The sequence below is a fragment of the Heterocephalus glaber genome, unplaced genomic scaffold (assembly GCF_053883595.1).
Source record: "Heterocephalus glaber isolate CG9 unplaced genomic scaffold, H.glaber_assembly_v1.0 deba00001447, whole genome shotgun sequence".
In the NCBI taxonomy this organism is placed as follows: Eukaryota; Metazoa; Chordata; class Mammalia; order Rodentia; family Bathyergidae; genus Heterocephalus; species Heterocephalus glaber.
The window spans coordinates 13,569,922-13,581,787 of NW_028258299.1; the positions used below are offsets into that span (position 1 = coordinate 13,569,922).

Below are 11,866 nucleotides of genomic sequence, written 5' to 3' on the forward strand. Positions count from 1 at the left end.
AGGGCCACCCCTTCCCTGAGAGCCCGCTTCTCTCCAGAGAGTGGAAACTTTCCGCATCCCAGGAGCGGGACTTTCCACCCCGGCACAGACCTGGAGCCTGAGGCTGAGCCCTGGAACTCCTGGCTCCTCCAGGCCTGTGAGCACCCCTGCCCTGCGCCCCTGGGAGCACCCTACTCCTCTCCCTGCAGCCACCAGTGGACATCAGAGGCGCCCGTGCTCCTACAGGCCAAGGGAGGGAGGCCAGTGGCGGGATCGCGTGAGAGCGAGTGAGGGAGCTCAGCTCACAGAGCTGGAGAAAGCGGGGCCCCTGTCCCCCCTTCTCGCCCCACAGAGCTGCAGCCCACAGCCCCTGCCTTGGCTGCCTACACCTCCATGGCCACAGAGAGCTCCAGGGAAGGGGTGAAGAGGCAATAGGACCACATGCCAGGCATGGCCAAGCCCAGGCCAACAGGAACAGGGTCCAAGCCACAGAAAGGACCACTCCTCCTCCTGGCTGTAGGATGATGGCTGTTTCTTTGCCAATTGCAGCTTTAGCTTCCATCCAGGCTCCTTCCTTCTGCACCGGGTTGATGAGGGCCTCCAATCAACGATCAGATTCACCCCTTTCCTGCCTGTATCTGATCGGGGCAGGCCCCTAACCTACCTGGCACAAGCCCACATGCGATCACGCATCCATTCTTGCACCCACTTTCAGAGGAAGCTCATTCCCCTGCAGCAAGCATGAGGCCCTCTGTCGGGAGCAATGCTACATAATTCTAGGGAAAAATCACTTGAGTAGGCCTAGTTCTCCTGCCTACAGGCCAGCAATAACACTCCAAGACATACTTCCATTTTGGCCTCAGGTCACAAGGGAGATCTCAATGATCCCATGATGCTGTAACCCTCCAGGACAAGACCACACCTGTGGGAGACGCCCTGGGAGGAACCAAATCTTCATCTGTGTAGTTCCTGGGAGGAACTAAATCTTCCTCTGCATAGTTCCTCATTGTTCTTAGATTTCCGCTGCCCCCACCCAGTCTTTTGTTACACCTTGTTCATCCCAATATGATCCTGAAATCTACATTATTCATTTGTTACATTTGTTTCTTTGGATGTACTAAATAAAAGGTGCTGCAAGCTAGGGCTTCTTGTCTTTGCTGCCCAGAGCAGCACTGATCAGACCCAAAGCTCAGCTTCTTCTCAGTCTCATTTTTCTACCTTTCCTGTCATTCGCCGTGTGCTGCCGTGGCTCGCAGGAGACCAGGACTCACTGCAGAGGTTCTGGTAACGTCCCCTTCCCCTGTTCCCTACAGCCCTCCAGCTCACTCAGCTGCCTGCCTGCTGGTCCCTGGCTGCAGGGCACAGGCAGATGGAGCCAAGCAAATCCCCCTCCATGTAACCCCAAAAGATGCAGGGTTGGGAGTTCACCAGGTCCTATTTTCCCAGGAGGAAGCTGAGGTCCCAGACACAATGGGGCAGGGAGGGTGGATACATAATCTGTCATCTAGAGGGGTGGCTTGGAGAGTGGCAGTGTGCACACATAGCTAAGAGGAGACAGGATGTAAACAGAGCCCCAGCCTGGAATGGGGTTGGCATCTCCCTGTTGGCAGCCCCAGCAGCCAGAGGATCTTGCTCCTGTCAGAGGTCCCTGCCCTGCGGTACAGAGGTGTGAAGGCCACTCACAGTAGCTGCCCTGAGTCACACCCCGCTGGCTGCCACTCCCTCGGGCATGGGCCACAATACCAGTTGGGCACGCCGCCACATTTATCCTGCCCCAGGGAGCAGTGGTGGTTTTTCAAAGAAGAATTTGCTGGTGAATAAAGTGTTAAGTGTTAGTGTTAAGAATGTTTTTATTTGAGTCGCGGGTGTTGGTACCCCTGCTGATGTGGGTCACGGGTGTCCCTGCCTTGACCAACAGAACGAGGAGCACGCTACACCTCACCTTGTCCAGGACCCGGGTGTGAGCAGGGCCACTGCTTCCACATCACATCACAGACAGATGTGCCACCATCCCCTTCCCAGCACAGGTAAGAGGGCCAGAGAGAAGAGCATATGCTGGGACCGTGGCCTTCTGCCCCAGCTTGGGCATCTTCCCTGACTCAGGACCCCAACATCCACTGGGGCCCTGCCCAGGTGATGGCCTCCCACTCCCAGGTGGCCCAGGGCAGAGCTCTGAGTGTGTAGACCTGAGGTAGCACCCTGCCCTCTCCTCCGTGTCCACTGCTGTCCCTGGTGGGCCTAAGGGCTCTGCAGAGATCAGCAGGGGACAGGTGTTACTGCAGGGTGCCAAGGTTCTTCCACTGCCCTTGATGGCTCTGTCGCTGCTGCCCCTGGGTGTTGCTTTCTTACATCTCCACTCCCTCCTCCGCCTCTGCTCTGCGCTCTGTCTCTAATCCACAGGGAAGCAGCTCGCTGGAGTGTGACTGCACTGACGTCAAGAACCACCTCAGGATCTCCCCCAAAGGTCGCAGCTGAGCATCCACCCCACAGCGGACGCGCAGTGATGACCCTGACGCAAAAGGAATTAAGCCAGCAGCCTGATGACATTTGCCCAAGCCAGCGCCAGGGAGTTTGGCACGGGTGTGGAGTGTGGTGTAGGGCTTGTTGCCTGACCCCGAGACTGTCTGAGGGCCAGGCAGAAGTCTGAATGCCAGACAGTAAGGGGGCAGGAGTCCGAAGGGTGGTAAAGTAGGAGGTGGAGACCGTGTCTGCAGAAGGTTCCTGGGGCTTTGAGTTCTGCATCCCTTCAGTGGGCACAGCTCTGGGGCCGCTGGAGGTGCTGAGGTGGGTAAAGCCAGGACACCGCCTGGAGCAGGAGCAGGAGGCAGGCAGGATGCCACAGCAGGAACATTCAGCCCAGAGGGACAGAAGGGAGCAAGCACCACCTCACTCCAAGAGTTGTGACATCAGGAGAAGTGTTCAGGGGAGGGAGGGTCCCCTCTTCGGGGGACCCTAGGGTGTCCTGGAGGAGAAGAGCTCAGGTAAGGGTCTGGGCTGCAGGAGAGGGGCCAGAGGTCAAGGAGCGCTGGCAGGGCTGAGGTTGCAGGTCAGAAGGGCCAGCTACACAAGGTCTCAGATCCTGGCACAGGAACTGCAGGAGCCACAGCAGGTGCTGGGTCAGGGGAAAGCCAGGCATCCCTGGTGAGACGGACCGATCCATTGAGTGGGCACCAGAGGCCGCCACAGGGGATCTGGGCCATGGAGAGTACCAGGAGGGCCCGTCAGAGGCCAGCTTTGGGGGACAGAAAAGGCTTTTGAGGACCTGGCTACTGTAAATATTCAGCACATTGCACTTTGCCTTCAAAGGTTTGTCAGAGAAAAGGAGCCATTGGAGCGGTGGTTCAGACAGCAACCCCTCCCTGAGATCCTTTTATAGCTCCCCAGATGCCCTCAGGCCCCCCCACCTCTTCTGACCCTCCATGTCCTCCCCTTGTACAGAAACTGAGGCCCGGTGAGTTCAAAGGAGATTAGCAGTAGGGAGCAGTTCCAGCTCAGCCCTGGACGTCGGGCTCGAAGCCTACTTCCTCGTCCGGAAGGGAGTCACCAGGGCTGTCGGGCAGCCCATAGTACAAGTCCTCTTCTTCCTCCTCAGGCTCCCCTGCACCTGTGTCCGAGGCTTTCTCCTCCTCCTCCTTCCTCCTCGGGTACCGCTGCCGGCTGTCAAGCAGGACTGCCTCCTGCCTCTGCCCCTCTCGGGGTGCACCCTCCGGTGTGGAGGGGTCATCAATCAGAGCAAAGTCATGGGAGTCATCCAGTGGGCTCCTGCTGGCCCTGGGCTCCTGCTGTGGGGGCCAGGGCGCCGCTCTGCCAGGTGGAGATGGGGCAGGGCTGCTGCCTTCACTCGAGCCCATGTCTAGGTCATCTTGGAAGGAGGCCAAGGGTGCAGGGCCCTGGTGATAGCCCGTCAGGCTGCAGGGACAAAGATTGTGAGGTCAAGCGCACCTCTGGTCAGACCATGGGGTCCAGGTCCCAGCCACTAGCTGCAAGGCCTGGGGGAGGAAGTCCATCTGTCTGGGCCTCGGTTTCCTCCCCTGCAGAGTAGGGGAAATAACAGCATTCACTCCAGTGGGTGTTTCTGAGATTTATACAGGTAATGTGGGCAAAGCACTTGGCACAGTGCTAGCACCTAGCAGGCTAGCACGTAGCTATTCTGTTATTATCTGAACCAGGCCACTCCTCCACTTGTCCAGGCATTCAGGGTTCTCCCCATCACACCGGGGTCCCCTCTGTTCCCTGGCAGCCTCCCCCAAGGTCAGAAGCCTGTCGAGGGCTGGCAGGGAGTTGGCGCCCAGGAACCATGATGGACTGAATGAAGAAATGGATGAATCAGGAGCTCAGCTCACAAGCAAACAGGGACAGGATGAGTGGGGTCTGACCTGCCCAAGGTCACAGAGCAGGTTGGCCGCTCAGCTAGGATTGGAACTTTAGTCCTCTGGCTCCTGGGTCCTTCCACTCGTGACAAGGAGGAGCCCACCATGCTCCAGGCATGGCAATGCCCGTCCCAGTCCTGACAACACCCTGTGTGGGAATGACCGCTCCCACTGGGGAAACTGAGGCCTAGGACAATAAGGAACTTGCCAAGTTCACACAGCCAAAGGGCTGCCCCACTCCTTGGCCCGTGCTCACTCACCTGCTACACCTGAGGCCTCGGAGTGTCCCGCACCCTCCGCTGCCTGCCCTCCCACTTCCCAGGGCCCTCTGAGTCCCCCTCCTGTGCTCTGGGGCCAGGCAGCACTGACTCCCAGGTCTACACACTCACCTGGGGCTGCTCTGAGTCCGGGTCCTTTCTCCCTCGCTCTGGTCCACGCCCCTGTGGACGACCACGGCCGCCTCCACCCAGGCCTGAGCATCACAAGGGCCACCTTCTCCAGTGTCCCTGGGCCTTGGCCCTGGCTCAGAGGCCAGCAGCATGCGGGAGTCCTCGCTGTAGCCCAGGGCCTTCATCTGGATGTGGCTGAAGTCAGGCAGGCTCTGGTCATAGGCGGCCTCCTCCCACAGCCTGGTGTAGGGGGGCTGGGGGCTGGGGCCCCACAGAGAGGGTAGGAGAGAGAATGGGCCTCATCACGCAGCCGGCCTGGCTCTGCTCTGGGCCTGTGCTCCCCCCCTCCCTGCCGCCGTCGTCTCACGAGAGCCTTCCAGGGATGCACCCATTTCATGGGAGGCCAGGGCCCAGTGGGGTGAGAAACCAAGGGGCAGAACTCAGGCAGGCCCCAGCCTGACTCTCAGCCCCGTGCTCCCCTCGTGTGATGGCAAAATGAGGAGCAGTGAACTCAGGGCCCATGCTAGGCCCTGATGCTTATCTCGGCACTCAGCAGCACCCAAGGCTGGGGGTGCATCGGCAGGCAGGGTCCCCAGCTCCGGGGTCCTCACCTGCCAGCTCCTCTAATCCCCCGTCACCCCTGCATGCTGTGAGGAAACCGAGGCCCAGGGCCTGACGCTGGCTTGTGCCTCAGTGACACGGGAGTGAGGTGCTGGTGCTGGCCCCAGGCATCCTGTTCTCTGTCACTGTGCTCAGACACTGGGTCCCCTGCCCAAGGCCACACTCCTAGAAGATGACCAGAAAGGTCCAAGACCCCAGTGACCTGACCCTGGCTCCATCACAGCAGCTCCCCGGCTGGAAATGGCCCCTTTGCCCTCCCAGGAACCACTCAGTTCATCCCCACCAAGACGCTGCTAAACTGGAGTTCTGGGAGCAGAGAATCCCGCTGCCACCATCTTGCCCAGATGCAGGAGAGAGAGCCCGGGGCCTACAGAGCGGGCCTGCAGGATGGGCAGAAGCCCAGGTGCTCTGAGAGCTGCGCCCCCGCTGAGAGGGGCCGCTAAGACACTCTGTGGCCAGGTCAGGCCAGAGTTCAGGCTCCGCCTTCACCCCACTCCCTCTGAGGTTTGGGGCTTGGGACTGCGTTCCTCTGAGCCTCAGTTTCCACATCTATAAAATGGGATTAAGAAGGCTTCACTCACAAAACAGAGTTCAGAACAACCCGTGCAAAGATCACATCTGCAGGTAGGAGGAAGGCAGGCCCGGAACCGCCATGAGTGTGGTGGGCTTTCAGCCCCCCTCCTCTCCCCGCTTGGTGGGAGTTCCCTCCAAGGCTCTGGCTGCCGCCCCTTGCACCTACCTCTTCATCTCTGCAGCTAGTCCATTCTCCAGCAGGGCCTTTGCAGACAGGATGCCTTGGAAGTCAGAGTCAGCGGGCACAAAGGTGACCTGTGGGCCACAGGGGGACGGCCTCTCTCTGCAGCTGCCCAGGGTCTGCCTTCCCTGCCTCGGCCGCTGCTCGTCCCAGGCCTCAGCACACAGCTCTACTTATCCCCAGCGAGGGCAGCGACCAGGGCAGGTGGGGAGGAACTGCACAGACACATTCCTGGGCCCTGGAGATCACCAGGCTCCTGCTCCCACTTGGCTCTTTGCCATCGCCCCAGCACGTGTGTGGAGCACCTGGCTCCCTTCTGGGCACCAGGCAAAAGCGACCCTCCCTGCCCAAGCTCACAGCCCATCGGTTCTCAGTGCTCTGTCGGTGCCCAGCCCATGCCCACCCAGTGGCGCAGCGCTGCACCCACACCTGGGGAGCGAACGGAAAGCAGACTGCTGCCCCATGCTTCTTGCCACAGAGGCTGGGTGGGGGACAGAGCAGTGGATGGCTGTGGGTGCCCCCACCTGTGCCTGTCCCTGCAGCTTCCAGGATCCAGGCGTCTGCATGTGCAGCTCCCAGGGGTGGGCCCCGGGGATGGGCAGGAGGCAGGGCATGAGGGTGGCAGTAGGATGGGGTCTGAGGAGCTCTGCCTTTGGGGCTGGGGAGTTGGGGTGAAGCTGCCTCCTCTGAGGGTCCTCACTGAGGACCTCTGGCAGGTCACCCCCTCCCCAAGCTGGTCTGGTCAATGGGGTGCTCCGGCCACCTGTGCTCATTGCACGCAGCACCCCCACAGCAAGGAGCGCAGGTGCCCACTGACGGGTGGCTAAGCCAACGTGCACACACCAGGAAACCCAGATCAGCCTTGGAAAGGGGGGGGGATTTGCACACGTGCTACAACATGGACGACACTGGGCTGCAAAGAAGCCACCACAGCAGGGCGGGCGCTGTAAGACTCCACATCTCTGAGGAGCTCAGAGGGGCCAGAATCACACAGGGGGAAGTAGAATGGCTGAGGAGAGGGATAAGGGGGAGATGTTGTTTCATGGTCTGGGGCAGTGATGGTGAAGCTTTTAGAGACAAGGACCCAAACTGCAATCCAAAACCCACTTATTTATCGCCAAGTGCCAACATTGCAATTAAGCCTGAATCCTGGGGTTTTCGTTTAGAGAAAACAACTCATACAACGAGTGAAGTCATCGAAGAGAGGGCCATATGTGCCCAATGTGGGTTTCAGCTTCACAAGATGAAAAGCATCTCAGAAGTGAGCGTGTCACACTGTGCATGTTCTCACTATCATAGGACTGTTTACCTCACCACAGCTAAGACAGAAAATGTATGTCTGTTCTGTCAAAAATGAAACCCACTCGCCGGGAATTTAGCTCAGTGGTTTCACCACCTGCTGCGCAAGCACAAGGACCCGAGTTCGATCCCCGGTACAAAAAAAAAAAAAAAAAAAATGAAACCCACCCATCTGCATAGCCAATAAAAAGTGAAACATCTGTGTCTGCATGTTTTACCATGAGTTTTAAGAAGTGGGAGGGTGACTCCTGTCTCCTGGGCTTGCTGCGAGGGCTCCTTGAGATGATGGAGAAGGAGGAGCCAGGGCGGTGCCCGTCAGTCTTGGCATGGGGAGTACGGGAGGTCGGGCTACCTGACTTCCTTGAGTCTTGCTCTCCTCAGTGAAAATGTTTTCCGAAAGTATCTGATGAGACCTCTCTGTGTTAAAGCTGGCTCGCAAGCAGCACCCCTTTCCCCTCCCAGAGTGCACTGAGTGCAACACTCTGCGCCAGGAAAGTTCTGCCCTGATGGGGAGAAAGGATGGTGGTAGGGAGGTTCTCAGACTCCTGCAAGAGGTGAGCTTTCTTCCCCCAGACGTCTGGAAGCAAGGCCGGGTCTGGGCATCTTCCACTGGGGAGCCTAGAGAGGACGCCCTGTGGCCAGCTGGCTCTGTACTTCTCAGAAGCTGACTCTTCTTCCTTATTACCCCGTCGCCTGGTCACTGCCACCATGCCCATCTGCAAGGTGACCATCTTCATCCCCAGCGTCGCCAGCACCACCAACCCCAGCCCCATCTCCACATCACCGTCATTACCACTATGAGACACCGGCAGAGAAGCCGGGGAGGACACCTTAGCGCAGGTGTTCTCAGGAGGAGGACAGGCAGCGCTGAGGCTGGGGAGGGGAGGTCGGGCCACAGAGACCCCAGAGCCTCAGACGAGAGCCCAGCCTTTTCCAGAAGCAACGGAACCTCAGGGACCTCCCAGCAGGAGACACCAGTCGGGTGGGTGTCTAGGAGAACGCTGAGCGGTCCCCAAAGGGAGGAGGCAGAGAGAAGGAACCCACAGAGAGCACAGGCCCTGGTCCCGGGTTCCAGCCAAGCCGGCAGAGTGGGAGTGGGGCTTAGGGACAGCTCTGCTCCCCCGGCCACCCTTCCGTCCTCCAGCCCCCACTCGCTGTTGTCTACAGTCTCAGCCTCCTTAGTGGCCCCACCCACCAGACCTGGCCTCCTCACCCATCCCCTGCCGACCCAGTGTGCCAGCTGTGGGGGGCTAGAAATGCTGCTCGGCTCCTACACCTCGGGGCTCAAGGCGGGCGTCCAGGTGACGTCATCTCTCACCTACGCCAGAGGAGAAGCCGCCACAGGTCCGGCTGCCCAGAGCATCCCAGCTGCTTGTGTTCTCTCCTCGTCCCATCCACGGAAGGGAAAGGTCTGCTTTCCTCAGTGTAGCATCCCTGCCCCCCACCCCACTCCCCTCCACTTTCACCTTTACTTTTCTCCTGCAGCAGCTGCACTAAACAATGGGTGAACTTCTATTTAACCTACAAACCCCCATTCACCTTCTCTGTGAAGCTTCCTCTCTATCAGGGTCCCACTAGAGGCAGCGTCGGGTGGGGTGGAACCTCGCTGGCCCTGGGACACACTCACAACCGGGACAATGGAATTCCTTTTGCTATCGGCTCACCCTCATCTTCCTATCCTATTAGCTAAATTGTGTCCCTTGCATGTACTTAGTGCTCAACCCAGGGAGCTCCCATTCTCTATGGCTTTCAATGGGCTGGGACTGAGTCAGGGCGATTGATTGGGGCAGATTCAGTGGGCGGGGCTGTTGGCCAAACTGAGCCCAGACAGGGCAGAGATAGAGCAGGGGCTGGGAGGAGGGGGAGAGGCCGGGTGGGCTCAGGGGGCCTCGCTGCTGTGGGTGCTCTGGGATGCAGCACTCTGTGCTCCTGCCCTGGTCAGAGGGACTCACATGCGCGCACACACACGCGCATGCACACGCACCACCCGTGGCAACCCCCTGGTGCCTGCCCCTCTGCTCTGCACCAGGCACGAAGCCAGGTCACACCCCACCTGCACAGGACCCCCACTGGACCACAAAAGGCGCGGGGTTGTGGGCGCCCTCTTCCAAGGTCACAGAAGTGACTGAGAGGGCAAGGATGGGAACCTAGGCCTGCAGGCCGCGGGGAGGCATAAGTTCCCCCCAGCACACTGCCATGGGAGCACATGACCGTGAGACTCCGTCAACAGTTACTCATTAATGCCCAGCGGTTCCCCGCTGCACTGCCACCCAGACTCTGCCCACCACAGCCGGTCCGGTAGGAAGGGAGCAGCGGGAGGGATGCATCCTGCACCTCCGAGGTCCCCTGCCCCAGCCGGGCCTCCCTGGGAGGAGGGTGTTGATGGTGGCGGTGACGCGGTGGCTTCTCCCAGGCCCTCTTCCCCGTGACCTCTCCCCAGCACGCTGCACAGTCAGAGGCGAGTTGACTGTAAACTGCTGGGGATGGATGCAAACCAGTGCAGACTGCCCGGCTCGGGCAGCCCACGGCACCGTGAAGGGGGTAGGGCCTCTCCTCTCTCTGACTCCTCAGCAAAGCGGCTGGGCCAGAGTGGAGGAGGGCCTGGAGCACTGGGTGTCAGCCTCAGCAAGGCCTTCAGATGGACCTCTGTCCACCTCATCTCCTCATTCACACATTGCTCAGCTGAGGAAACTGAGGCTCAGAGAGGGAAAGGGCTCAGGCAAAGTCTCCCGGGCAGTTAAGAGACAGAAGCCAAGTTAGACCACATTTCTCTCCTTATTTCTCAGAGTCTGCCTTTGCCCAACTGTGTGACCTTGGAAGAGTCACCCAACCTCTCTGGGCATAGAGGTTTACAACTCCTGACACATCCATTCCAGGGCGCTGTTGGGAGGATCAGAGCAGAAACAGCGCAGCCCCTTCTCTAAACACAGCACTGCAGTCTGCACACATCCCATAGCCCGTCTCCTCCCTGAGCATCACAGTCCATGTGGTTATGCGGCGAGAGACATGGGTCCCCGTTTCCCTGATGAAATGCTGAGGTTCAGAAAGACAAAGGTCACCCGGAGTTCGGGACAGAGCTGGAACCAGACACAGAACTTCTAAGCCAGTGCTCCCCAACACGAACCTCTCACAAGGCTGGGAACATACAGGCCTGAGAGAGCTCAAGTGCCATCTGGAGCAGACCTGACCCTCCCAGACCTCCCGGAGCTCTGGGACGCAGCTGGAGCCCCCGAGGTGGAGGGTGGCCGGAAGCCACACACAGCTGAGCTCCAGTCCAAACTGCTGCCTAGCGGGGAGCCTCAGGCTTTCTACTGTGAAATGGAACTGCAATCAGCAGCAGAAAGGCTGGGGCGTGGTGGTGCACGCCTGTAATCCCAGCTACTCAGGAGGCTGAGGCAGGAGAATTAAAAGCTCAAGGGCAGCCTGGACAATTTAGCAAGACCCTGTCTCAAAGGAAAATTAAAAGGGCTGGAGGTGTAGCTCAGTAGTAGAGCGCTGGCCTAACGCTTGCAAAGCCTTGGATTCGATCCCCAACACCAGAATTTTAAAAGTATCAAAAGCTCAGCCAAGGGCAGCACTGCACGGTGAAGGCAGGAACACCGGGCAGCTGGTCAGTGCACGGTCACTTGGATGGAGCCTATGGATTGGGTGTCACTGTCTCCCCAAGATGTTTGGCTTGGGGCTCGGGGCTCAGGACCCAGCGGCTTCTAGTCAAGCCCTGTGGTGAGAGACAGATGGATGGGTGAATGGGGGTGTGGAAAGCAGAGAAGAAACTGGGGAGTCAAGACAGGAAGAATGCGAAGAGGGTTGAAGGGCAGAGGCTTGGGGCACGGAGCAGCGGCAGGTACGGACGCTGGCCCTCCTGGCCCTGGCCCCACCCTACCCACCACTGCCTACCTTAGGATAGCACTGGCACATGCTCCAGATGACGCCCCCGACCACCATGACGCTGCCCATGGCATAGAAGGTGCCGTAGACCTGGGGCCGATCATGGCTCATTAGGAAGGTGCCGAGGGACAGCAGAAAGAGCCCCAGCACGATGAAGCCAATGCGGAAGGTCTTCTCGTCTGCCATGGCCACCCGACTGGCCCGGCCTGTGAGCCCAGCACGATCCCGTGTGAGCCAGGGAGGATGAGCCCAGGGTCACTGCAAATTGAGGCTTCAAGTTAAAGGCAGGGCAGGATGGTGCAGGGTCCTGTGCCCAGGATCAGCAGCTCCACAGGCCTGATGAGCGAGCTTTGGAGCTGGCTCACCCAGCACCCACCGCTGCTCTGCGCCTCTCACCTTCCCTCTGGGCACAGCCGGCCTGAGTGTGAGTGTGAACCGGAGAGCAGAAGCCAGGAGGGAGAGGGGCGGTTCAGGGCTGGGGCCCAGCCAAGGTTTTGACATCACCTCATTTGCCTAGCTCAGGCTGAGTGGTGGACAGCAGGTGCCACACCTTCCAGCCACAGGAA

At 59.4% G+C, this 11,866-nt stretch overlaps 1 protein-coding gene across 2 annotated transcripts; it reads right to left on the reverse strand.

The window, feature by feature from the left end:
- Window positions 1–1,041: 1,041 nt before the first annotated feature.
- Bsnd (barttin CLCNK type accessory subunit beta) lies at window positions 1,042–11,758 on the reverse strand. 2 transcript variants are annotated; one of them, XM_004869640.3, is made up of 5 exons: window positions 11,697–11,758; window positions 11,310–11,558; window positions 6,099–6,187; window positions 4,739–4,999; window positions 1,042–3,888 (listed from the first exon to the last, which is right to left on the reverse strand). In XM_004869640.3, the coding sequence occupies exons 2-5, from the start codon at window positions 11,484–11,486 to the stop codon at window positions 3,471–3,473; spliced, it is 945 nt and encodes a 314-aa protein (XP_004869697.1). In that variant the 5' UTR covers window positions 11,487–11,558; window positions 11,697–11,758; the 3' UTR covers window positions 1,042–3,470. The 2 variants fall into 2 exon arrangements, with proteins under 2 accessions (XP_004869697.1, XP_004869696.1); XM_004869639.4 differs by having other exon boundaries at window positions 11,310–11,740.
- Window positions 11,759–11,866: the final 108 nt, after the last annotated feature.

Coding starts and splice junctions, on each gene's coding strand:
- Bsnd (XM_004869640.3), bottom strand. CDS start 11,486: ATGGCAGACGAGAAGACCTTCCGCATTGGCTTCATCGTGCTGGGGCTC. Junction 6,188..11,309: donor TGTGCCAGTGCTATCCTAAG/GTAGGCAGTGGT, acceptor TGTGGCCCACAG/GTCACCTTTGTGCCCGCTGA. Junction 5,000..6,098: donor CTAGCTGCAGAGATGAAGAG/GTAGGTGCAAGG, acceptor GTGGGGCCCCAG/CCCCCAGCCCCCCTACACCA.